Below are 27,031 nucleotides of genomic sequence, written 5' to 3'. Positions count from 1 at the left end.
GTTGAACAGTGGCAGTGGGCTGTCTTCCATAATGAACCCAGCTACAGCTTGACAACCACAAGCTGTTGTTTTGGCAGGCTGTTGATTGTGAAATTCTTAGCAATGCTGTGCTCTGCTTTTAATGGTAAGAGCAAAATAGTATGAACTTTTGTGGGAAATGGCTTCCTTCTTCTGAAATTAAAATGTGGGATGTTGCAAGAGGGTTTGGCAAGGTACCATGAAAGATGGATCTTGAATTAAAAGCAGAATCAGTTTCATAGAAATGAGAAAAGATTGTTTTAACAACATTCCTGGACTCATAAAAATAATTTAATTTGCTTTCAATAAAACCTCTGGGTCATCACTCACCAGGGCAAGGTTAACTTAATTACTCAGAGCTGTTATGGAATTCATTTATTGATTTTAATTTCCACCATCTCTACACTACCATCTCCATTCTGGAAAATCCTTAATATATCTATGCTGTAAAAAAAAAATACAGACATCTGTCACTCTTGTTACTCACATTCAAATCATTGTTTCAAGCTGGAGAGAAAAGTAAGGCAGCGTTGTGGTTTCATTACCAGGTACCATTCCCAGTGCAGCAATACCGAAAATATTTGAAAGGCTTCACGAGGTTCTGATTTGTAAAAGAACATTTGTCATGCCATCAAAACATGACCAGAATCCTTAAATACGCTGACAGGCTTGGAATTGAACAACTTCTGCCATTCATATTTCTCAGGAACTCTCAACTGCAACACAAAACTATGGTTTGATACTATTTTTTAAATACATATTTATGAGAGCCAGTATCATGTAATGGTTTAAGTGCTGGACTAAGAGGGGATACAGACCGGCACTTGATCCCAGCCTGTAGGCAGAGCCATGGTGCAGGGTCCGCATGCTGAACACCATGACTCCATCCCATTATGTCATGACACCGTGTGCCCTTCTAGACATGGTGTGGCCCTAAAGGGCATTACAAAGCCATGCCGCTGTGGTTATGACACCCTTTAGAGGGCGCAAAAAGGACCCAGTTTTTCCAGGTCCTTTTTGTGCTCACCAGAGGCCGGATCGGTGCTGCACCATACAGTTACTGTGGCACCAATCTGGCCACTAAAGGGGCGGCTGGATGCCAGCCATCTGTACAGTCAGTCCCTAAGACTCCAGAAGACCAGGGTTTAAATCTCTGCTCAGCCATAGAAACCCACTTGTATTCTCACAGCCTCGGAGCAGCCCTGGCGACGCAGTGTTTAAGCGCGGCTACTGCAGCCACAAAGTTGTGAATTCGATCCGAGAGCTCCAAGGTTGACTCAACCGTCCATCCTTTCATAGGTCGGTCACAGGCAGTTTAGAATGGTGATAACAGCCAATGGGAGTGAAGCTGGAAAAGGTGGGGGGTGATCCCAGTAGCGGGTATAAATAAAAGAGGCAGAGACATGTGTTAGACAGTGAGTGTGTTCCCTCAGGGTACAGTGAGCAGCCGAGGAGGCTGAGGGAGACTGCTGTGAAGTGCAGTTAGAAGGGATTTAGTTACCCAAGTTAGCAACTTGGGGAGTCCAGAATTAAAGTGTATGTGTTAATATCCTGTGGGATACAGACACACACACACACGCTCACGCACTTGTCACTCCACATTCACTAGGGTTAGGGGCACAAGACCCCCGTGAATATGGAAAAACTGCAAATAAGAAATACACCATGTTTTTACATGAGAGGTCACCTCTAGGAATCTCTAGGTCCTCCAGTGCAACTCTGTGGTCAACATCCGACAGACACTGAGCATAGAACTGCACTGAAGGAGCTACAAAGACCTAGTAGAGTAGAGTATTCTCTCTAGGAATCTCTAGGTCTTTCAGTGCGAACTTTAGTTAAGATTGACCATAGAGTTGCACTGGAGGACCTAGATATTCCTAGAGAGAGCATATTAATCAAACCCATGAATAATCAAATCCACAAATATCAAAGCCACAAATATGGAGGGATGAGTGTATATATATTGCTAGGATGCAGTGGAGACTATTAAAGTCATTTGGAGAACAGATGAAGTAAATATTAGGAAACTGAGGAAGCTCCGTTAGAGTGGCTGTTGGTGTCACAGTGACGGATTAAAAGATACAGAGGCTAGATAAAAGGTGCTGTGGGAACTAAAATGATATGGAAATGTTTCTAACATCAAGTGAAAGAAACTGTTAAACTTTTCATAACTTTTGAAGCCATTTATACACCGCATCAAGCTTGAATGACATCCTACAAGAAAGATACTGTGTTCAACCTTGCTTTTAAATAAAATTCGTTCCTTTGTTTTGACAAGTAGTTGCCAGAAGTGCACTTATCGATAACATCGTCCACGCTACCAAACATAATTACAACGCTACTGAAAGGGAAAAGACCTATTATTTAGGACACTTCAGCTAGTGAGATAGTAGTAGTGTTCGTCACATAATTGGTGGTAGCTGGTGAGGTAGTTGCCAAGCCGTTGCGTAATTGGTGGCAAGGGTGGCACATAGTGTAAAAGGGGTTTACGAGATTTGGCAGTGACACGTTGTCATCCTCATCACAGTCGGTAAAATGAATGCCAAGCTTGTTGGGGGCAATTGGCTTTGTAAGCCGCTTAGAGAGTGCCGATGTTCACTGATAAGCGGTATAGAAATGTACATGCTCTTGCTATTGCTCATTGGCAAACCTCCTGCGAATAAATCTTGCCAAGAAACCCCCATCACAGGCTTGCCTTAGGGTTGCCATAAGTTGGAAACAAAACGACTTGAAGGCATGCAGCAACAAATGAATTTATAATTAAAATTCATGCAATAACTATAAGCTACCCACCTGGGTTACTAGTACAAAAATATAAATATGAAATATGCAGCTTGGAACTATAAAAGTTCATCAGTGGTGTTTATCTTTTTTCTAGCTGACTGTTTGTTTGGATTTAAAATGATTGGATTGGGCAGGGGTAGGGTTGCCAAAATTCTCTACTATAAACCGCGACAAAATGTAGGACATAATTTAGACCAAAATGCAGGACAATTGTAGGATAAAATTTAGCCAAAAATGTAGGACATTTAAGGTCCACCCTTTTTTTAAATATCCTACATTTTTGGTTAAATTTTATCCTACAATTGTCCCACATTTGGGTCTAAATTATGTCCTACATTTTGTCCCGGTTTATAGTAGAGAATTATGGCAACCCTAGGCAGGGGTCCCAATGCAACAAATTAATTTTTTAACAAAAAACGGGAGAGCAGGATAGGATGGCACATACCTGATTGTCTTCTTTTCTTAGTTTTGAGGGGGGAAATTCATGATATTATGAACCATAGCATTCCCTTCATGTTTGGGACTGCAACCCGCATAAGATGTAGGCAGTGAGCACAGTGATAAGGGATTTGTGGGGATTGTTTCCTCCTTTTCCTCCTCCTGAAATTCTGAATTTTGAAATTTCTATTTAAAACATTAACAGTTTTGGTAATGAAAAAGGTCTGCCTTTACAGATGTGCATGGGTCACTGGGAAAATCAGTTTCTCCTTACCTCTCTCTCACTCTGTTAATTTCAGTATGGAGCACTGCTAATGTGAATTGCAGGACCGTGAGAACTAGTGGGTGTGTTTGTGTGAATTTTGGTCATATCGGTCCTTATTGCATGTGTTTTGTCTGCAGGCTGCCACAGCATGACCTTTCGCTGATCCTGTTTGGAAGAAGCACACCTTCCTGATCAGTTACCCATGTGCATTCTTTTCTTTAAGTTTGACCCTCGACCTGTTTCCAAAAATGCATACAGGTAATGTTCACCTCTGGTTGTACTCTTTTATCTCAATGATTGTTGCTGCTGCTGTTGGGGTATGAAAAAGCATTTGTGCAATTGCTCACTGTGCTGTCATTGTGGTTCTGTTTGTGACCTTAATCTAGCCTCCCATTTCTCTCCTAAATGGAAAAGTAATGCTGTTCAGAGGGCACCAGTTTCTATTTTTGGTGTCTGGGGTGAGAGAGAATGGAATCAGCACTTGAAAAGTTACTTTTTAAAAGTAATTTGTTCCTGCTGCTCTGGTATATAGAAGGGACATTGTTACCTGTTACACTGTTTAAAGCGGGTCCACATTCATGTCGACACCATTTAATTATATGGGGTGTGACGATCCACAGATGATTGAATTCACGGATCCAAAGCCCACAGATCCAAAAGGCCGACTGTACAGTGGACCCTTGTTATACACTGGGGTTTGGTTCCAAGATCCCCCATGTATAACAAAATCCGTGTATGCTCAAGTCCCATTCAATATAATGACAAAACGAAATGGTGTCCCTTATAAAAAATGGAAAATCAAGGTTTGATATTTGAAATTTATACTTTTTTGGAACATTTTCAAATCATGTATGCTTGAATCCGTATATAAAAAATCCGTGTATAAGAAGGGCCAACTGTATTTGAGCAGGTCTGAAAAAGGCATTTTGACGTTAGAATAATATATCATATAATATTGTATTTATTGTTAATCATTTTTATGCTTGCATGCGCACAGAGAACTGCATTTATAGATTAGGCATTTGTTTGTTTGTTTATTAATTTTTTCAGCTTTTCTTAAATCCAATACATAAATTCCAAAGTTTCTCTCCTTAAAACAGTTTTGGGTTTCTCTCCTTAAAACAGTTTTCTTCCTAAACTTTGTTCTCTTGTTGCCTGCCTGCACTCTTTTGACCACACTCTGATATTTTTCTGCCGTATTTGTCCCAATTTTCATCTCTGAAGGATTGGAGGATATAGCCTATCATAACCCAAAAATCCCTTTCTTGGTCTATTACAGCCAGCTGAGTATCACTTTACCCGGATATGCATCACTTTACCCTTGCTTACACTGAATCTCATTTGCTCTTTTCCTGCCTGTTCTTCCAGATTAGAAGGAATCTTTTGGAGTTCTTTGTTATGTTTTTGTTAGAAACAATTTAGTTTGTCAGCGAACATGGTCCCCTGACTAGTCATCCCAGATAGTTTATGAACATGTTAAAAAGCATGTGAAGTTGAAGGCTTTCATGGCCGACACCCATAGTTTTTTGTGGGTTTTGTGGGTTTTTCGGGCTGGGTGGCCATGTTCTAGAAGATTACGTGTGCGCGCACGCGCGCGCACACACACACACACACACACACTCTGTGTGAAGTTAGCAGATCTGTGAAGGACTCTGCTCCTTGTATCCCTTCATTGCTGGAGTTGATAATTTATTCTCACTCTCTGCTTCCACTTTAATCTGTTTTTGATCCATCAGAGGACTTATTTTATGCCTAGGCTGCTATGTTTGCTGAGGAGTCTTTGGATTTTATCAAAAGCCTTTTGGAAGTCCAAGTAGAAATCCAGATTGGTCCAAAGAAGCATGAGCTCTTCTGGGTTTCCTGGTTGTTGTTGCTTCCATGTTCATATATTCCATTCTTTTCAGAGACTGTTTATAGTGATTTCTTGGATCTGTTGTATGGCTCCTCTCCTCTCATGTCTCTAGTTTGGAAGGATGTTTTTAAAACATCAGGAGATTTAGGTTTTCCTCAAATAGATCAGCAATGTAATAAACGCCTTCCTGTTTCCAGGTTCTATCAGGGAGGAACTGACCATCTCTTGGAAAGTTTGGGTGTAAGAAGAAGGGTTTCAAGGGAGAAGGATCAGGAGCAATGACATGCCTCCATTTATTCCAAATTGTGAGAGAATTAGGAAGAAAGGGATTGACAATTGCCTTAAGTTTGTGTTTTGTGGTCTGATTATGAAGGAAGAAAGCTGCTGTTGAATTTAGTTTGCCAATTTCCAAGCTAGCTCATTTGGTAGAGTCATCGTCTTTGATCAGTTGTACAGTTTGGCTTAAATGGAAGGCATGGATGATTTTATCTTTAATAACAATTTCCACTAATAACTTGGAGCAGACACAAGCCTGTAGTTTCCAAGACCTCCCCTGGATCCCTTTTTAAACTGCAGTGTTGCATTGGTCATTTTCTGGTCCTTTGGCGCTGAGGCTGATCTTAGGGACATGTCTTACATTTACTTAAAATATCAGCATCCTTTAGAACTCTCAGACGAACTCTCGAATCCATCTGGACTTGATGGTTGCTTGACTTGCACTGAGGTCTATAACTTCCATTCTTGTTACTGATGTTTACGTTAGGTGTGTTTTGTATTTAAAAAATTAAGGCCCCATACAGACAGGCCAAGATAAAGCTGCTTTGGGTCACTTTGGAGGTATGCTGATCAAATGCTGCAGCCCCAAGAGCCGGAAGCCCGCCGAAGCCACCGCCAGTCGGCACGGGAGCGTGGCTTTGGCCGGCTTCCGACTCTTGGGCGCGTGCATCATTTAAACAGCATACCTCCAAAGTGACCCAAAGCAGCTTTATCTTGGCCTGTCTGTATGGGGCCTAAAATAAAAAAAAAGATCTGGGTCACAGTCGAGTTGAGGGGTGTGTAGCAGGTAAGTCCAGCCCTTTAGGGTCCTGCAGTCCCTTGGCACTTCGCCATCCCTGCTTTACACACTTGTGAAAGGAGATATCCCTCTATGATGGTGGTTCCTCCTTTATCCACATCACAGCGCGGCACAATTCCTTGCTGCCAAACAACAGACAAAATGGTCACCAGCACTGAAAGGATTGTTTGGCCTCCATCTAGCTATGTTTTCCATTAAAACCAAGCTCAGAGGTTTTTGACATTAACATAGAACCCCCCTTATACACCGCCAGATATCTCTGAAGCGTGGCTTTTCCACTCGGATGCTTAGGCCTCTTTGATTGGCTGTCATGTTTTATTGTATTCTCATGACCCATTTCCACTCGGTCTCCAATTGAAAACATTTTCACTTTCATCCCCTGGAGAGAAATTGGACACTTCCCATCTCCTGTCAGCTTTCCCCTAGGGTTCAATTTAAAAGCTACTCTATCACCTTCTTCAGTTTTGTGCCAGCAGTCAGATCCTGTTTTGGTTCAAGCAGAGCTTGTCCCTTTTGTGCAGGCCTGGCTTGTGCCAGAACATTTCCCAGTTCCTAACAAATTTAAGCCCTCCTCCCCACGCCATACCATCTTCTCATCCACAAATGGAGATTCCTTAGCATTACCTGTCGAAACTGGCTGTGCACATATGAAAAGAGGCAGCTTTTTGCAGTGAAGAACACTCACTAGGAGAATAAGGCAGCTGTACAAAGCTTCCCATCTGATGCTAATTGCTATAGAAACAGTCAGTGATGCTACAGAGAATTAAGTCATGCTTCTATTATTGCCAGGATGGATGAATAAATATATCCCTTTTTACAACAGTTTGCAGTCAGTAGCAGAGTACTGAACTGCCATAGTAGCCCCCAAAAAGAGCAAATTATATAGATTTCTATGAGTTTTTTGGGCTATGTGGCCATGTTCTAGAAGAGTTTATTCCTGACATTTTGCCAACATCTGTGGCTGGCATCTTCAGAGAATGAAGATGCCAGCCACAGATGCTGGTGAAATGTCAGGAATAAACTCTTTTAGAACATGGCCACATAGCCCCAAATAGTGTTAAGATCCCACATATTCCCTAGTAGCTTCAGTTTCTGCGTCAACCAAGGAGACTCATTTTCTGTGTAGACAAGAGATGGGCGACTTGCAGAGGTTATAGGACTGCAACTCCCATAATTTCTCACCATTGCCTATGCTGTTTTGAGCTTAAAAGTGATGGAAAGTCTGCTTGTGAGATTAGACAACAATGGGCTAACAAAGCCTGGAATTTCTATAGCTATATAAAGTTGTTGCATGGTACAGTGTAATTTTTCTAGGCTTCGTGCAAAATCAGTTCAGGCCAGGGTTAGGCCCTGCACTTTAACTTCCCTCAGTATTTGGCAGCTCAGGCGAGCATGGTATGTAACATCTAGAAATTTTAAGATCTGCAAACAAAGGATTATTGGTGGTTCCACCAACACATATGGCTCTATCAAGGCTGCAAGCTTTTCAGGATCTGGCTCTGCATTAGGGAAACATTCCTCCTTTGTGCCTGTGGCTGGAGGAGGATCTTATCCATTTGCCTAAAGGAAATAAAGAAGCTGGTAGCATGAGCTTTCATAGACTTCAGTCTACTTTCTCAGATGCATATAAATGATTATGTGCATCTGAGGAAGTAAAGTGAAGTCCAAGAAAGCTCATGCTGCTAACTTCTTTGTTTCAGGTAGTTTCAAGGGTGCTACAAGATTTCTCTACATACTGATTCTACAGACTAACACAGCTGTATCTTTGAATTTTCATAAAAGGTTGAAGACCTTCCTCTTTGATTTGCCAGATTAAGTTGCTGCGTGTACCTAAAGTGACTGAAATGGGTAATACCTGATGAGGATTTTGTTTTTAGCAAATTAGTATATTATTTTAGCATTTTATAGTGTTGTATTTTATCATTCGTTTTTGATTGTATATGTTCTGATGTACTGCCCTTTGCTGAAAAGGGCATTATAAATAAACATCATTGTCTAAATACAGAATTGTGCATTGGGAAAAAATCCAACGACAAATTTTAAAAATTCCAACCAGGACAGATAATCAGACGTCTCTGAGAAATCTACCATTTGCATCTCAGCTGAATAGAGTATGAAATATTGTGCTTATGGAGAAACTGTCCTAATCCATTAGAGCTTTGAAAGGACTGGAATGAGGAGACAGCTTCAGCAAATGACAGTTTCCTTTTCTTAGCAACATTAGCAGAGACAGACAGAAGCATAATGCACCAGATCAGCTTGATGATACTGTATTTGCAAAGGCTTACTGAGATCAGACTGAGGCTGTCATGATACTGTTTATGTGATAACTGACTGCTCCTTTTCAGGGGTGAAGTACTTAAAAGTTGAGGAAAGTTTTTTTTGTGGGGTATTCTGGAAGAGTTTATTCCTGACATTTCGCCAGCAGCTGTGGCTGGCAACTTCAGAGAATGCTGGAATGGAAGAGAGTGGGGTGTATATATACTGTTGGTTGAGAGGGAGCGATTTACATGTTAATCTCTGTGTTGGTCTGTTGTTGAGAGTGTTGGTGAGCTTTTCCATTCAACAGCCAACACAGAGATTAACTTGTAAATCGCTTCCTCTCAGCCAACATTGTATATACCCCCTCCCCCTACAGCTACAGATCAACCCTACTTCTTGTGGCATGTTGAATTCTGGCATGAAAAATTCCAGTAATAGATAGCCATCTGAGATCTGGATTCTAACTCTCATTGAGCCATAAAACTCCAGATGAGTTTAGAGTAGCCACTTTCACTCTTAGTCTGCCCTACCTCACAGAGTTGTTGTGTGAATAAAACTTGGGAGGAGGGAAGCCTGCCTTGAACTCCTTGAACGAAAAGCAGGATGTAAGTGTAGCAAATCAGTAAAACGAAATACCAAAAAGACATGTAAAGTAAAAGGCTTTCATGGCTGGCATCCATAGTTTTTTGTGGGTTTTTCGGGCTATGTGGCCATGTTCCAGAAAAGTTTCTTCCTGACGTTTCGCCAGCATCTACCAAAAAGACACCTCACATCCAAGTCTGGCCCCAGATTTAACAGTCCACCTTCAAAGAAGTGATCTGGGGAAGTCATATGGCCCAGTCTATGAATGGAATTTTTATCATATGTTTCTGTGTGTTTGTCACCATTCTTTGGTCATATTTTTATTACAGTAACCCTGACATTTCCTCCAGGGCAAAATAGCTGTTTTATGTATTTGCTTATAAATAAACTTCACGTGGAAAAAAGCTACTCTGGGTTGACCAATATTTATCAGAAATATGTGATCCAGAGAGGACATGAGAATCATAAAATTTGTAAGAAGACATTTTAAAAGAATAGAAATATGGGAAAGGGTGCAAGAAAACACTGCTGTAAATAAGAGAGAGAGAGAGAGAAACCTACAGTCAAAAATAGAATTTACGGATCAGAAGGAACATTGTCAAGGCATTAGTCAGTATATTAAAAGGCAAGGGAGGGACGACTAAGAAACAGAATAATAGTATAATTCACCTAACTTTCTTAGATTTGGACCAATCTGATTACCTAAAACAACCATCTCTTAATATATTCTTTTATCAGACTTTAAAATGTTGTACGTCCCCTTGGACCCTGTGCTGGGAGAAAGGCAAGAAAATAGATCTATCTATCTATCTATCTATCTATCTATCTATCTATCTATCTGTGCATTGGTATTTACCGGCTCTAAAACCTGAGCTACAGTAAATCGCTGTTATCTGTCAAAATGAGGACTATAGGGACTAGATTCCCATTTTTCTGCTGCTTGTTGCAAAATCTGTCTGTACCAGGAAATACATTGTTGCACCATTGCAAAATCAAGTTGGACTGGTGTGGATATGTACAGACTCCACAAATGCTACATGTAGGCTTGCCATATCCCGCCTGGGGGCGGGACTTTCCCAGTTTGGGGTGGGTCCGCACGGTCTCGCCCCGGTTTGGCCCCGCCCCCGGGATTGCCCCCGCCCCGGGCGAGATATGGCAAGCTAAGGGAGGCTTTCCCTCGCAGCTTGAGCCAAGGCCTGCAGGGAAAGCCTCCCTGAAAGGGAGGAGTCCCTCCCTGCCTGGACTCCGCCCCCGCCGAGGGCGGGGTCCAGGCCCAAAGGGAAAGCTTCCCTGAAGGGGAGGAGTCCCTCCCCGCCTGGGCTCCGCCCCCGCAGAGGGCGGGGCCCAGGCCCAGAGGGAAATCCTCGGAGGCTCCTATTCAAATGCAGGACACATAAAAATGTGTCCTACATTTGAAAATTTTGTCCTACATTTGTCCCGGTTTGGAGGTCCTCATGAATGGCAACCCTAGCTACATGTTACGTGACGTCTTAAGTGTTCAGGCCCACACATCTACCTGTGTCAAAGCTTGGAAACGTTCCATCTTTGGACTAGAACTCTCCCTTAGCCAGCATGACTGTGGCTATTCTAGCTGCAAGATTCTGGGAGTTAAAGTTCAGAAAAATAACTTTCCAAGCTTTATGTCTCTCTCTGTGTGCACTTGCACCTGCTTTACTGATAACATACCTCCTTTGACCTGCTCAAGGGCTATCAACCATGGAGGCTCCAGATGCTGTTGGATTTCAGCTCCTAGAAGCCCCAGCCCTCATAGCCAAAGGTCAAAGATTCTGTGAGTTTTGAAGACTTACAATATCTGGGGCCTCCCTCATTGAGAACCAGTATTCTAGAGATGAAGCCTCTGAAGACCTTGAGTTGAATCCTTCCTTGGGAAAGAAAAATTATAGCTGAGTGGTAGAGCACCTGTTTTGCATCCAGAGTGATCAGTTCCTGACATCTAGGGCCATAGGTGTGGGTGGCGGGAACCCTCTCAGAAATCCTATAGCATTGAGGCCAGGCCACCTAAACTGGGGGGAGCAACCTAGAACTCCATTTTGCCAGCTGCCACAACACGCCTGTGGACCATGTCCCTGAAATTGCTGCCCAAATGGAATTGTTACTTCCTTTTACAATGGATAGGAAAAATGTAGTCACTCCTCCTTTCTCGTGGACTGCATGTCCACAGTCTAGAATATTCACGGAGGGGCGACCTTGGTCATTTTCAGTGGGGCACACTCCCGCAGCACACATCTTGTGAGCACATGCCTCATTAAAGCCTATGGGGCTTGAATATAGTCGAGTCTCCGTTTTGAGGGGGGTCCATAATAATAATAATAATAATAATAATAATAATAATAATAATTTATTTCTATTTCTCGACTCTCCCTATGGATCGAGACGGGATTACAACAATCAGCATATTAAAACAATAAAAATGGAATGGATCCCCCGCGAAAACAGAGGGCCAACTGTACATTTGTCCTAAGATCTACTGGGCTCTGTGGCATGCAAGGTCCCTCTGGCATTCTCTTGCACTATCAAGACACTACAGTTGCCTTCAATTTTTAGCAGCAATTTGCAGCAGCCCCTGAATGTTCCCTCACCATATGATGACATTCTTTGGAGGTCTTTAAGCAAAGGCTGCATGGCCATCTGTCGGGGATGCTTTGATTGAGATTTCCTGCATGGCAGGGGGTTGGACTGGATGGCCCTTGTGGTCTCTTCCAACTCTATGATTCTATGATTCTACTCTTCCTCAGGTATATAGTGCTGATCTAGATTCATTTGCCATCTAACACTATATATAATAGCTCTAGTCCCAGCAGCCCTTGCTAACACAATGATAGCAAAGAAAAAACAGGCAGAGCAGCTTGCTGGGGCCAGAATCAGAACTCAAGAAGATTACTTATTTGAACTGCAACTTCCAAAATGCCCCAGCTGTGCTTGGTTGAAGGATACAGAGAGATGTGTTGTGGTCTAAAAGGGCACTTCTCTCAGCTCTGGCCAGAAGAAAATGGGAAATGTCATTTGTTAGTGGAGCACAGTTGAAATGTATGGTATGTGGTAGCTGGAACCTGCCTTGTACCTAGGGTTCAGGTATCCAATAATTCTATGTGTGAAAAGACACTGTTTCTCTAATATCCAACTTGTAGGCTTTCTGCTGGCAACTGGTTGATCCTGTGGTCAGTGCTGGACCAGGTAGGTTTTCAATCTGATCCAGCAGTTCTTACACAGTGAACGGAGAATTTACAATGTATGCTCTTCATGTTCTTTATCAATATATCGTATTTCTGTGCGCGTGTGTGTCTATGCATGTGTGCAGAAATGTTCGTGAATCTCATTTTTGTAATGCAAATGGCTACTTTTTGTAAATACAGGTTTCAGATATCAGAGCCATAATCTTGTAATCTTTTTATGGAACTGAATTATATCCCAGGAAATTGCTTCAATGGAAATGATTTCTCATGTTTCCATTCCTCTGCCCCCACATTAAGAAGTTATATAAATCTTCACAGAGTTGAGGTTATGTAGCTATTTTTAGAGTTCTGGATAATTTATTTGGAGGCCATAACTGCTACTGCTGCTCTCTGATACAGCTGCTTTAAAAGGAGGTAAAATATTTTAATTAACAGCATGAGTTTAAGTGTTGCAGGTCCTCCTTTCATTCCTCTTCCCCCAATGGGGAGCTTCATTGAATTTACTAGGCATTTTAGCTCCAGCTTCATTTTTTGGACTACAACTCCCAGAACCCACCCCCCTTCCCCAGCCAGCATGGCCACTAGCTCTGCGGTAAAGATACTGGGCTCTGTAGTCCCCAAGAGCAACTTATTCATACTCTATTCATGCCACAGTGCAAACAAAATAGCCACTTTGGATGACGTGAATGAGATTCCGGCTTGTGTATAGCCTCCTCCTTCCTGCTCCATCTCACTCATTTGCTTCTTAGATTTAGTAAACTACAAGGGGATGGTGAAAAGTTCTGTGCCAACCAAGAGGGGAATGGCCTGGAGCCATGAAACTTACATGCTATTCCACATGCTTCACCTGAAGTTCAAAGCACTTGTCAAATAATTTCTTAAGTTTCTTTGACCCTTCCAAAAAAATTTCTGATGGCTGGTCACTGAACTACTGCTCTCCTGCTGCTAATATCTCTTGAGTTATTCAAAAATTTCCTTCCTTTCAAACTCTTTTAAAGGTTTAGAAACGGGAAATAGTCAGATGGAGCAAGATCTGGTGAGCCGGGTGGATATCTATGCATTCAAACCCCAAATTCTTCAAAACATCCATAGTCTTGCCAGCCCTGTGAGCAGGTGCATTGTTTTGCAAAAAGAAGGCACCTTTTGGCAACTGTTTTCACCATTTTTCCTTCAGTGCCTCCCTTAATTGAGACAGCAGGTTAGATCTGGGAAGATAAGTCAATCATCAAACTACTTTCCTTTGTCCAAAAACTGGTTGTCATGACCTTTTCTGCTGACTATTGGGTCTTCAATTTCTTTGGCCATGGATAGGGTTGCCATACGTCCGGACCTCCAAACCGGGAAAAATGTAGGACAAATTTTTCAAATGTAGGACACATTTTTTGTGTGCCCTACATTTGAATAGGAGCCTCGCTGAGGGAGGCTTTCCCTTGCTGCCTGGGCCCTGGGCCTTGCCGCGATCGCAGCGGGAAGCGGAGCCCAAGCAGCGAGGGAAAGCCTCCCTCAGCTTGCCATATACCGCCCAGGGGCGGGGGCAAACTGGGGCGGGACCGTGAGGACCCGCCCAAAACCGGGAAAGTCCCGCCCCCAGGTGGGATATGGCAAGCCTAGCCATGGAGAACTCAAGCCCTGCCACTATAAGGACTGTTGTTTGATCTCTGGATCATTGTGATGTAACCATATTTTGTGAACAGTGATGAGTCATTCTAAAAGATTATCACTAGATCACTTAAAATAAATAATAACAATAAAATTTTATTTATAGCCCGCTTCTCTGTCAATGACAATTGAGGCGATTTACAAATTAAATATGGTATATACAGTGGGCCCTTGTTATCCGCTGGGGTTCGGTTCCAGGACTCCCCGTGGATAACAAAATCCGTGGATGATCAAGTCCCATTCAATCCAATGGTGCCTCTTATATAAAATGGAAAATCAAGGTTTGCTATTTGGAATGTATGCTTTTTCTGAATATTTTCAAGCCGTGGATGCTTAAATCCATGGATAAAACATCCGTGGATAAGGAGGGCTGACTGTAATCTCATGTCCCAATATTCCACCCTCCCCTAAAGCATCAATTAAACAATTAATGATTTAAAATAATACATTAAAATAACAGATCAAGCAAATAGACTACAGTGAATTTGAGGGATGGTAAGTTCAGATTGAAATCATTCCACATCCTTGTGGACCGCCTGAAATCCTTTGGCGGGCAACATGCAGCCCCCAGGTTGTATGTTGTGCTAACCCAGGAATGGGAAATAGACAGCCCTGCAAATGTTGCTGGACTGCACTTCCATCACTCTTCAGCATTGGCTATGTGTCCTAGAGCTGATGGAAGTTGTAGTCAGAGATCAGTGGGAGTGTCAGACATTCTGTTACCTCTGCACTAACCGATATACCAACATTTGGGACATAATTATGAATGTTGATATTTTAATGTGTTGTGAGCCGCTTTGATTGTCTCGTCACAGAAAAGTGGGATAAAAATAAACGTTTTATTATTATTTATTATATAGTACATTGGCTTTCCCTCAGGGCACCATTCTGTCCCCCATGCTGTTTAACATTTACATGAAGCTGCTGGGTGAGATCATCCGGAGACATGGGGCGGGGTGTTATCAGTACGCTGATGACACCCAAATTTATTTCTCTATGTCTCGGGCTGTTTCATTGACCAAGGAGGACATCTCCCCCCTGAATGACTGCCTGAAGTCGGTAATGGATTGGATGAGGGAAAATAGACTTAAGCTGAATCCAGATAAAATGGAGGTACTCGTGATAGGTAACCCCAATCTGGGTATGGAGATAAGTTTGCCAGTTTTAGATGGGGTCACACTTCCCCTGAAAGACCGCGTCCGCAGCTTGGAGGTGCTCCTGGATTCGTCGTTTCCACTGTCTTCTCAGATTGATGCGACAGCCAGGAGTGCCTGTTATCAGCTTGGGCTGATACGCCAGTTGCGTCCCTACCTGGAGCAGCGAGACCTAGAAATGTTCGTACATGCTCTAGTAACCTCTCGTCTTGATTACTGCAATGCGCTCTACCTGGGGCAACCTTTGTGCCACGTCCGGAAGCTCAAATTGATACAAAACATGGCAGCCAGCCTGGTCACCAGAAAATCCAAGTTTGACCATATTACACCTATTTTAAAATCATTACATTGGCTGACTATTAGCTTCTGGGCACAGTACAAGTTGTTGGTTATCACCTATAAAGCCCTACATGGCCTGGGTCCAGTCTACTTGAAGGAACACCTCCTCCCATACAATCCTCCCGCACACTCTGATCCTCTGGGAAAAACCTTTTACAATCTAGAAAGACCAGAATGGCGGTGACTTCCGGAGGTCCTTCTCTGTCACCGCTCCAAAAACTTGGAATGACCTTCTGGAAGAGATTCACCAGTTATCCTCACTCGAGGTTTGTAAAAAGGCGACAAAATCCATTCTCTTGCTGCAGGCCTTCCCCGATTGATAATGTCCAGAACCAACTGAATCCCTCTCCTTTTATTATTTTTCTTATTTGTGGTTTGTTTAGTAATTTTGTCATATTGTTATGTATTTTTAACCATGTTTTATTGTTTAATTTTATACTTGGGAGGGAGGGTTGGGCTGGGGTCTTGTGGGGCTTGTTGTTTTTATTGTTGTATATTATATAAACTCTCCTGTTAACCCGCCTCGATCCTCAAAATGGAAGAGGCGGGATATAAATAAATATTTATTATTATTATTATTATTATTATTATTATTATTATTATTTCCAATCTCACGGGTTTGACTGGATAGTAATGGTATGTGAATAGCTCAACGGTGTACCTGTTTCTATGGAATAACCTCTGCTTCCATAGAAAGGTCAGCTCAGATTTCAAGATACATTTATACACATTACAATAGTTTGGTATTTGGCAACACTTAAGCTGTGTTTCCCAAATACTGTAAAGGCAATATCATAGTTTAACTTTCTGTTCTTATTTGTTAAGTCTCCACGTTCTTCCTTCTCTACATTAAACAGATTTGACACACACAAGTTGTGTCAAAGCGGTGCATTCTTTCGTTGATGCGGTTGGAGGGAGAATGGATAAAAATAATCAAACACATAACAATGTAGAGCCTTGTTAGAGCAGGGAGCCAGGGTCCCTGAAAGACCTTGTATGCTTACTGTGCTGAGTAGAAAGGAAACAACAATGGTGCGAAGCTATTTGAAAGCCAGCAAGCCTGTCAGTTGTCGGGGCAATGATGCTATGGTGATCAGCAATTTGGATTTGCTCTAGATGGGCATCACCCCTTTCACAGATTTGATTTAAAGCCTATAGAAGTGATGGATAATGTGTCGAACAATATGTGTGTGTAGAAAGGGGGTTAAAGGCAATGTGGCATTTTTAAAAACAGCAGTGTGTATAATCTTGAAAATACTTCTGTGTTTTAGGCAGGGAGCCATACTTTACTTGTTTACTTTGTTAAGGTGATGCATTTTTCACATGTAAAAAGTCCCAGGTTCAATCCCTGGTTAACTCTAAGTAGGACTAGAATAATCTCTACGTAACTCTGGGCAGCCACTGCCAATCAATCTTCCAACTTTTCAGAGCAGAGACCCACCTTTTGCCCAGACTTGTAATTGGGAGATGCACAGATTGGAAGTGATCAATATACATTCCCATCCACACACACAAAAAGGAGACATAAAAAAGCAAACCTTGATTTAGCCATCTTATAGAATCATAGAGTTGGAAGAGACGACAAAGGCCATCCAGTCCAACCCCATTTTGCCATGCAGAAACTCCCAATCAAAGCATCCCCGACAGATGGCCATCCAGCCTCTGCTTAAAGACCTCCAAGGAAAGAGACTCCACTACACTCTGAGGAAGGAACGTGTTCCACTGTTGAACAGCTCTCACTGTCATGATGGTCCTCCTAATGTTGAGATGGAATCTCGTTTCCTGTAGCTTGCATCCATTGTTCCGGGTTCTGTTCTCTGGAGCAGCATAAAACAAGCTTGCTCCATAGATATGACATCCCTTCAAATATTTAAACAAGGCTATCATGTCACCTCTTAACTGTCTCTTCTCAAGGCTAAACATACCCAGCTTCTTAAGTCTCTCCTCATAAGGCATGGTTTCTAGACCCTTTACCATTCTAGTCGCCCTCCTTTGGACACGCTCCAGTTTCTCCACATCCTTTTTGAATTGTGGTACCCAGAACTGGACACAATATTCCAGGTGAGGCCTGACCAAAGCAGAATAGAGTGGCACTGTTACTTCCCTTGATCTAGACACTAAACTTCTATTGATACTTACATAAGGGACACCATTTTACTATACCACTGTATATAATGGGACTTGAATATCCATGGATTTTGGTATCCACAAGAGGTCCTGGACCCAAACCCCAGCAGATACCAAGGGCCCACTGCATACAAAATAAATCATCCAGATACTCAACACCTTCTTTGCCTCAGTCTTCTCAGAAAAGGAAAAGGGTGCTCAACCTGAGGATAATGGAGTAGAGGACAGAATAGGGGAATTTCAGCACAGAATAAGTAAAGAGATAGTAGAGGAACACCTTGTTAATCTAAATGAATTTAAGTCTCCGGGACCAGATGAACTCCATCCAAGGGTATTAAAAGAACTGGCAAATGTAATATCGGAGCCATTGGCAATAATCTTTGAAAACTCCTGGAAAACAGGAGAGATCCCAGCAGACTGGAGGAGGGCAAACATTGTCCCATCTTCAAAAAGGGGAAAAAAGAGGATCCAAACAATTATCGTCCAGTTAGTCTGACATCGATACCAGGAAAGATTCTAGAGCAGATCATTAAACAGAGAGTATATTTCTCTATATTTAGAAGACCTTGATGGTGCTGACTAACTGTTAATACTGAGCAATATAATACACATTTCTGTGATGCTGGACACTTTTCTTTATATAAGCTGCCTCAGTGTAGGTATGTTGCATAGGATTTCTGGTGGATTGAAACCCCCAACACTCCTTTAAAGCAATAATCACAGTGGAAACTTCTCATAATTTTTATATTTTTTACTGAAAGGGGTTGTTTATGGCTTTCTAAACTTTTCAGAGCTGGTCCATCAATATTAGTGAGAAACTGGCCACATCTTCCAGCGGGTATTCGAACAAACGGCAAAAAAATACACAAAGTGTCCTTCTTGGCTTCAAAAGCTGAGCGAAACTTGGAGCTCAAAGGCCAGAGAGTGAAAATATGATCGATCGTGTGTTTGTGTGAGGTTTTCTGTCCATATTGACTGCTCTTCTGCTATCCTCCTCCTAGGTTCTCGAAATCAGAAAACTGCCTTTCTTTATGGCTCAGGAAAAAACAACTCTCCTTTCTGTCTCTAAGGCATCTAAACATATTCAGCTGCATATTGGATTGCCACATGAACCAGACTTATTTTCAAGCTTTCCCCACACTCCTCTTTTCCTTTAAACAGATCAAACTAAAGGGAAAAGAAGAAACTTGAAAGTCCTCCTTTTTTACAAGAAGTGCTAACTTAAGGTTATATGCCTGCCTGGAAATTTGAGTCTCTTAACCCCCTCACATCCTTGAAGTTGTTGACTGTCTTTGGGGAATCAAGAAGCCATATGATGGATCTTTGTAAATCCTCTGCCCTCTTGAACTCCAATGCTGTAGAAAGGGTGGATGGGATGTGTGGAAAGCATTCCCATTCGTGTGCTGTATCTGGAAATTCAACATGGCTAAAATCTCTTCTTGATTATCCTTGTAGTTAAATTGTGTACAAGCTCAGTATCTATTGAAGATGCGTATGTTAATGGTCTTATTTCTTTTTCAGTTTCATTCCGTGTAGGTAACTACCCTTCTGCCAAGGCAATTTATAGTTTAAGACAAGGGAAATTATCAAACGGGAGCAAACTCCCATCCTTAAAGTGTGCTAATAGTGCAATCGGGGGGGAAGATAATCATACACCTGTGCGCTTATCCCATTCTTCTTCCATCCATAAAGAGTAATGGAGCCCTCATTGGGTATTAACAGGAGTTCCTAAATACCCTATGACGGTTCCATTACTCTTTCTGGATGGGAGAAGAATGGGATAAGTGCATGGGTGTATGATGATCTTCAAGCTTGTTTTCTGCTGCTCCAGAGAACAGGACCCGGAGCAATGGATGCAAATTACAGGAAAAGAGATTCCACCTCAACATTAGGAGGAACCTCCTGACAGTAAGGGCTGTTCAACAGTGGAACACACTCCCTCGGAGTGTAGTGGAGTCTATTGTTTCTTTTTCAAATGATTCCCTTGAGACCACCAAACTCATACTTTAAATGCTGGAATAAGTTAGTGGACTACCTAGTTTTTAATGGGAAACACCCACACTTCTCAAAAGTGGTCAAGAATTCTAAAACTGGATATGGAGGGTTGTCACTTCCCAAACTTGATCCTTACTTTGAAGCTTCTCAGCTAAGTCAGATCACCCAGTAGATTAGCAGAAATAGTCTGACCAATTGGGTAGACATTGAAGTTAACACTGCATCCCCTGCTACCTTTGATTAGGGTTTTTTTAAAATCTGTATATAAATTCACTAGTTAGGAAGAGTCTATTTAATCATCATTTTAGTAGAAGTACATAATTGTTTACGATAGTCTTCATACTCATTCAGAGATGTTGTTTCCTTAGAAAGTAAGTGTACACTAAGTCATTCTGAACTTTTTCGGATCAATTTTCGGTGCAGGTATACCTCAGTTAACAAAGTAGGTGTGTTCCTGGGCATTACTATTTTAATTTTAGTACTAGAGACAGAATAACATGAAAACAATAGGGATAGATTCCTATGCCACAAAAAAGAGCAGTTCAACATGTTTCAGCAAACCTGTTATTCAAAACTAACAATATGAACATGCAAAATGAAAGAACCAGGCCATGTAAGTCATGCATAAGTAAGCAGAAACATTTTAACCTCCTAGAGATGACTATAAAGTTTCTTCCAAAATGTAGTTAAGGATAATTATTTTCTTTCATCACTCTCCATTTTTTTATGGTTTCCTTTTTGATGGCCATACTTAAAGATCTCTGCTATTTTAATGTGCTGGATGGGCTCTGGTGAGGAAAGCTTATCTGCTATCCTCTTTTGTCTTGCTGTTCACACATGCTCCGTAAGAGATTCTGGAGGCAGCTGCTCTTTGCATTCCCTGTTCTAGGCAGTAGGATCGGCTATAGTGGAATCCCATTCTTTCCCAGCTCAGACTTTTTTGCATGGTTTATTGCAGACACACTTCTGCAACCTGATATCAAAAGTCTGTGTTACTCCAGCTTTCTTTCACCGCCACCCCAGTACCAATATAGCTTTTAAAACATCTTTCAGATAGAGTACAAGAAGGCAAAGATAGGGGTTGGACAATCGTAAAAAGACTTTGTAAAAAGGAGCTTCTTGGTCAGAGGCTTTAATAAGTGAGGTATGCCTGTACATCAAAAATGGAGTCCCTTGCATTTATATTGAGAGATGTCCTCCTTGCCTGATCTATTCTGTCTCCTTAACTTCTCTGTTCATTGACCTTTACTGTCTTTGCACTTAGAATCATAGAATCATAGAATCGTAGAGTTGGAAGAGACCACAAGAGCCATCCAGTCCAACCCCCACCATGCAGGAAATCTCAATCAAAGCATCCTCAACAGATGGCCATCCAGCCTCTGATTAAAGACATCCAAGAAGGAGACTCCACCACACTCCAAGGGAGTGTGTTCCACTGTCGGACAGCCCTTACTGTCGGGAAGTTCCTCCTAATGTTGAGGTGGAATCTCTTTTCCTGGAGTTTGCATCCATTGTTCCGAGTCCTGTTCTCTGGAGCAGCAGAAAACAAGCTTGCTCCCTCCTCAATATGACATCCCTTCAAATATTTAAACAGGACTATCATATCACCTCTTAACCTTCTCTTCTCCATTGAAGCTTCCAAACCAAGCACAAGGTTAGCCCCATGTAGAGTGCATTACAGAAATTGGATCGAGTCCAATCTAGGAGCTCTTAATGGGGGAAAGTAAAACGTGCTTGGATGGGGTGTTCATTTCCTAGTTTCTATATGATATACACTTGAAATCATTACGGTTTAACTCTGTCAGTCCAGAGGGCTTGATGTCTCAAGTTTATTTCACTATGTCATTTCATTTCTATTATGGAATAGCCTGGCTTTATGGATCAGTAACGGTTTCTCTTCAGTCAAGAATCTGTTGCACGATTGGCACATGTTGTGTGCAGGGCTCGTGATACAATTATCCAGAGTGAAATACTTGTCTTGGGTGGAGAAGCTGGAGGGCAGCAATGGTCATTTCTGCCCAGCATTCTTCTTTCTTGGAACAGAAAGCTATGGGTCCAACAGAGCTTGCTCTACACCCTTCCCTTAGCTAGCTGGTTACTCACAGTATGGGTGAAGTCATACTGCCCGCCTTGAAGCCATATACAACTGCAAATTCAGTCAGCTTTTATATATCGAACGGAGGGGTGGGGATAATCTTTCCCTTTTTCTCAGCAGCAAAATGTTCTGAACTAGCCCTTTCCGAAATGGAAATGTGACTTCCAAAAAAAAAAAAAAATGGCTTGTTGATGTGCACTCCAAAAATGATTATTGTTTGAATTCTGTTGAGCATCCAAATTCTAAAGCAATTGTATTTTCCCATTTTTGCCCTGCAGACTTATCCTAGCAGCCAACAGAGATGAATTTTATCACAGACCTTCAAAATCGGCTGACTTCTGGGACGGCAGCAATGAGATCCTCAGTGGTATGCAACACCTCTCCTTGTTTGTTTGTTTGTTTGTTGTACTGCCAAGTGTGAAATATATAGTCATCCCCCTCTTGTTTTATTTCCGCAACAAATCCGCATGGTAGGCTGAGTAAAAAACCATAGGCTAGGTAGCAACCTTCATGGTTTGGGATTTGAACCTGGTCTCCCCAGTCTTAGTTCAACACTCAGACAGCATCTGGGTCTACAAGGCATCTTGCAGCATCTTTCATTATTAGCTGTGCTAGGAAGAGCCAATGGGATTTGCAGTCTAACAACAGCTGGAGATTCACTTGTTGCCTGCCCCTGCTTCAGTTATTTCGTTCTGGTTCTCATTTTTTCCCATTATGCTTCTGGTTGTCAGTCTACAAAAAGAGTCTATCATGATGAGTGTCTAGAATCTGCAAAGCAGGTCACAATGTACTTTTTTCAGGTGAGCGTCAAAGTTGCCTGTGGTTTATTATGGATGCCATTTTCTTTACCTTTATTGCATGTGTTCATGTGCCTTCTTTTTTTCTGCTTTTTACAGCTTACACACTGGTGTTTTAATTTCAGCCCTAGTTAAATGTACTGTAATAGAAATGGAGTCTCCTCTCCCATAAATGTGGTGTAACAATCCATTTTTCAAGTGTATGGTTTTGGCAGAAAGCAACACTTAAAAAAAAAGTATTTGTGTGAACTTGGCTTTCATCTTTAATCATATAGGCATTGATTGAGGGACTTTACAACAATAAAACAACGTTAGAGGTGAAGGAAAGAGTTTTTGAAGTGTGTCATTCTTTGCCTTTTTCCACTTTGCAATTTGCAGACCAATAACTCCAAGTGGCGCTCTCTCTTGACTGGTTAGCTTCTCCTGCCTGAGAATTTGTTTTAAAAGTTACTCAGCCTCTTACCCACTTAAGTCTGTCTTCCATCTTTTCTCTGACTAGACAAACGGATGTTCAGTACAAGCCTTGCTATGGCCATAAATAAAAATGAGACATGGGAAGGCAAAGCAGTTTTAAAAACAACAACACTTGACTGTGTGAAGATTTTTCTCTTATGCTTGATGTTGTTGTCATTGGCAGGGAGAATTGTAAGGATAAATCACACTCACTGCACTGCAGCTCCTTTTTACAGTCTAATCGTTTCTGATTCTTGATGGATATGCTGAGCGTTCCTCCCTTTCTTCTTTGTGGTCTCTGCTAAGCACACAAATGGGTTATTCTGCGCCTGCGCAGCATTTCCAGATCTTACTGGAATCGCAAGGGAAGACTTTTTGGCGGTAGCTCTGCCCACCTTCTATATAATAATAATAATAATAATAATAATAATAATAATAATAATAATTTATATTTCCCACTTCTCCCTTCAGATCGAAGCGGGATTACAACAGTAAAAACATCTTAAACTACATACATAATTCAAAAACATCAATCAAAGAAATAAAAATAAAAGAGAAAAGGAGAACGTTGTTACAGTGTTGCTCAGTCATAAGGATCGAGTCATATATTCAGATGTACAAATCAGATTAGAGGAGATCAGTTGGATACGCCCGCCGGAAGAGATCCATCTTCAGTGCCTTTTTGAAGGCTTCCAAGGAAGTGATAAGACGGACCTCTTCCGGTAAATTGTTCCAAAGTCTAGGGGCCATTGCAGAAAATGTTCTACAAGAGGTAGTTTTCAACCTGGTTTTGGGGTGTTCCAATATTTTTGTGCCAGATGTTCTGAGAGTGCAGAGCAGATTATGTAGAGAGAGGCGCTCCCTTAATTAACTCGGGCCCAGGCCATGTAGGGCTTTATAGGTAATAACTGACACTTTGTATTGTGCCCGGAAGCTAATCAGCAGCCAATGTAGAGATTTCAACACCAGTGTAATGTGCTCTGATCTCGGTGTCTTGGTAATCAGTCTGGCTGCAGCATTCTGAATCAGTTGGAACTTCTGAACTTGGTACAAAGGTAGCCTCATGAAGAGTGCATTACAGAAATCTAAATGAGAGGTTACCATGTGTGTACTACTGTTTCAAGGTCCCCCTGAGCCAGGTAGGGACTCAGTTGGCTTATCAGCCGTAACTGATACCATGCACTCCTGGCTATCGCCTCCACCTGGGATGTCAACTGTAGAGACGAGTCCAAGAGTACTCCCATACTGCGGACTTCATTCTTCAGGGGGAGTGTGACCCCGTCAAGGATGGGTTGGCAGATCTCCCCCCCCCCCCACCCGCCCGGGACCAGGGGCCACCTATCACAAGCACCCGTTTGCTATAGATGCAGCTTGAGATAGTTTTCCCTCATCCATCCATATAGGGCCCTCAAGCAGGCATTCAGAGGAGAGATGCCATCCTTAGTCACTGCAGCAGTCGGAGACATAGATAAGTGAATTTGGGTGTCATCGGCATATTGATAACACCACGCTCCATGTCTCCAGATAATCTCTCCCAGTGGCTTCATGTAAGTGTTAAAAAGCATGGGGGACAGATGTCAGTTCTCTTTTACGAGAACAACTGTCCCCCAGCATCACCATCTGGAATCTGCCCGAGAGGTAGGAACGGAACCACTAGAGCGCAGTGCCCCCAATACCTAGCTCCCTCAGGCGTTCCACGAGGATACCATGGTCAATGGTATCGAATGCCACTGAGATATGCAAGAGCACCAACAGGGCCACACTTCCCCAGTCGATGCCCAGACAGAGATCATCGACTAGGGCGACCATGGCAGTTTCAACTCCGTATCCCGCCCTAAAGCCAGTTTGAAATGGGTCCAGATAATCAGTTTCATCCAAGACAGCCTGGAGTTGGAAGGCGACTGCCCTCTTGATCACCTTGCCCAAAAATGGTAGTAAAGAGACTGGCCTATAGTTGTTCCTTATCAGGGGATCTGGAGAGGGTTTCTTTAAGAGTGGCTTAACCACTGCATGTTTAAGTACTGATGGAAATTTCCCCTCTCTAAGGGATGCATTTATTATAGTCTGAAGCAGTGATGTTACAGCATCTCCTCCCTGAACGGTCAGCCAAGATGGGCAGGGGTCGAGGGGGCAAGTCATCCTCCTTATACATCCAAGGAGCTTGTCCACTTCATTGGTACTCACAAGCTCAAAACGATCCAGTCTAACGCAGTCCGCGGCGTCACTTTCTCATAGTCTCTGTTTTAATGCCAGCATCCAGATCGACCCTTATCTGAGAGATCTTATCGGCAAAGAAGTCATTTAATGCGTCACAGCAGGCCATTGTTGGTTCTAGTAATATATTCGGGGTGGGAGGCAGTTGGATTAGTTCTCTGACCACCCTGAATAGCTCTGCTGGACGAGACTCTGTGGATGCAATACATGCAGCACAGAACAAGTTCTTTGCTGCATCGATTGCCACTCTGTAGGAAACTAAAAGGTTTCCTAGGAGCGTCTTGTCAGATAAGCCTCGGTGTTTCCATAGGCAGGAAGTCTTCCCGCCCTTTCTCAGTTCCTTTTGTCTGCTGTGTGAGCAGCTTAGGAACCTTACTTAGAATCGCTCCTTCCTTAGCTTTCGCTTTCGTTTCCAGTGTTTGCTCTGACTTCGTTTGACTCTGACTACTCTTTGGATTGTGATTTGGACTTGGTTTTGGACTCTGACTAATGGTAACACTCAGACTTCTTGACAATTCCCTCTCTTCATCCCTGGGCTTTGGTCTAAAGATGTCTGCGCACTCTTTTAAGAAGCGCACCGAATATGGGACAAATATCCCGGCACTTGACGGACACTCTTTGTGCCTCCTCTGCCTGGGCGAGGGCCATGCCCCTGCTTCCTGTCCTCACTGCATGGCCTTCACTCTGCAGGCCAGGAAAAATAGGGAGATGATGTATCTTCCTATTGGACAACATGACTGTGATGTATTACATCAACAAGCAGGGTGGTACCAGGTCGGCCACCCTTCTCGGCCTCACCCTTCAAATTTGGAACTGGTGCATCTGAAAATGGATCATCTTGCAAGCCATACATCTCCCTGGAGAGGAGAGCGAGTTTGCAGACAAGCTGAGCAGGTCTCCAGACTCTTGTCACGAGTGGCAACTGAATCCTCAGGTTGCCCTCTGCCTCTTTTCTCTGTGGGGAACCCCTGACGTCAACCTTTTTGCCTCTCATCTCAACAGTCACTGCGACCACTTCTGTTCCAGGATCCCTTCACCTCAGTCCCAAGGGGATGCCTTCCTCTTCCAGTGGTCTGGCAAAAAGTTCTATGCCTTCCCCCCATTTCCTCTAATCACCAGAGTGATAGCAAAACTGTGCACCGACAGATCGGACACAATCCTGATCACCCCTTGGTGGCCGAGGCAGCCGTGGCTCTCCCCCCTGCTCCATCTCTCCAACAACCAGTTCTGGCCTCTACCATTCCATTCCGACCTCCTGACCCTTCACGACGGTCAGGTTCACCACCTCGACGTGGACACTCTCCGTCTCATGGCATGGAGGATTCAGCCCTGACCCGACTCTCGGTACCAGTCTGAGAAATCATCCTGGCTTCCCAAAAGCCCTCTACTCAGCGCTCCTGCGCCCTTAAATGGGCTAAATTTTCAATTTTCCTGTCCTCAACAGGACTCACCTCTTCGGAAGTCAATGTCTCCGTTGTCTTGGACTTCCTCCACCACCTCTCAGCATCTGGACTTTCCATTTCGTCCTAAAAATGCTATCTTGCAGCCATCTGTGCCCGCTACCAATTCTCCGGCCGCCCATCCTTCTTCACTGACCCGCTCATGAAGAAATTCTTCAAGGGCCTTGCCAACCTGAGACCGCTGGCAGCGATCCCTATCCCCGCTTGGGACCTCCAGCTCGCCTTGGCGGCACTCGCTACCTCACCCTTTGAACCTCTGGCTTCCTGT

The 27,031-nt window shown here is 42.8% G+C and overlaps 1 protein-coding gene across 4 annotated transcripts in view; it reads left to right on the top strand.

Moving 5' to 3' along the window:
• The window catches only part of TANGO2 (transport and golgi organization 2 homolog), a 96,701-nt gene that overhangs the window by 23,647 nt on the left and 46,023 nt on the right, over window positions 1-27,031 (top strand). For all 4 annotated transcript variants that reach the window (XM_042442091.1, XM_042442092.1, XM_042442090.1 and 1 more), the window contains exons 2-3: window positions 3,643-3,763; window positions 22,118-22,206. In XM_042442091.1, coding sequence (XP_042298025.1) covers window positions 3,708-3,763; window positions 22,118-22,206 — 145 coding nt within the window. In that variant the 5' untranslated portion in view covers window positions 3,643-3,707. The remainder of the gene's footprint in view (window positions 1-3,642; window positions 3,764-22,117; window positions 22,207-27,031) is intronic.

This window comes from Sceloporus undulatus, chromosome 10, assembly GCF_019175285.1.
Source record: "Sceloporus undulatus isolate JIND9_A2432 ecotype Alabama chromosome 10, SceUnd_v1.1, whole genome shotgun sequence".
In the NCBI taxonomy this organism is placed as follows: Eukaryota; Metazoa; Chordata; class Lepidosauria; order Squamata; family Phrynosomatidae; genus Sceloporus; species Sceloporus undulatus.
Note: the sequence above shows the minus strand (reverse complement) of the source record. Positions and strands in the feature narration are given on the sequence as shown.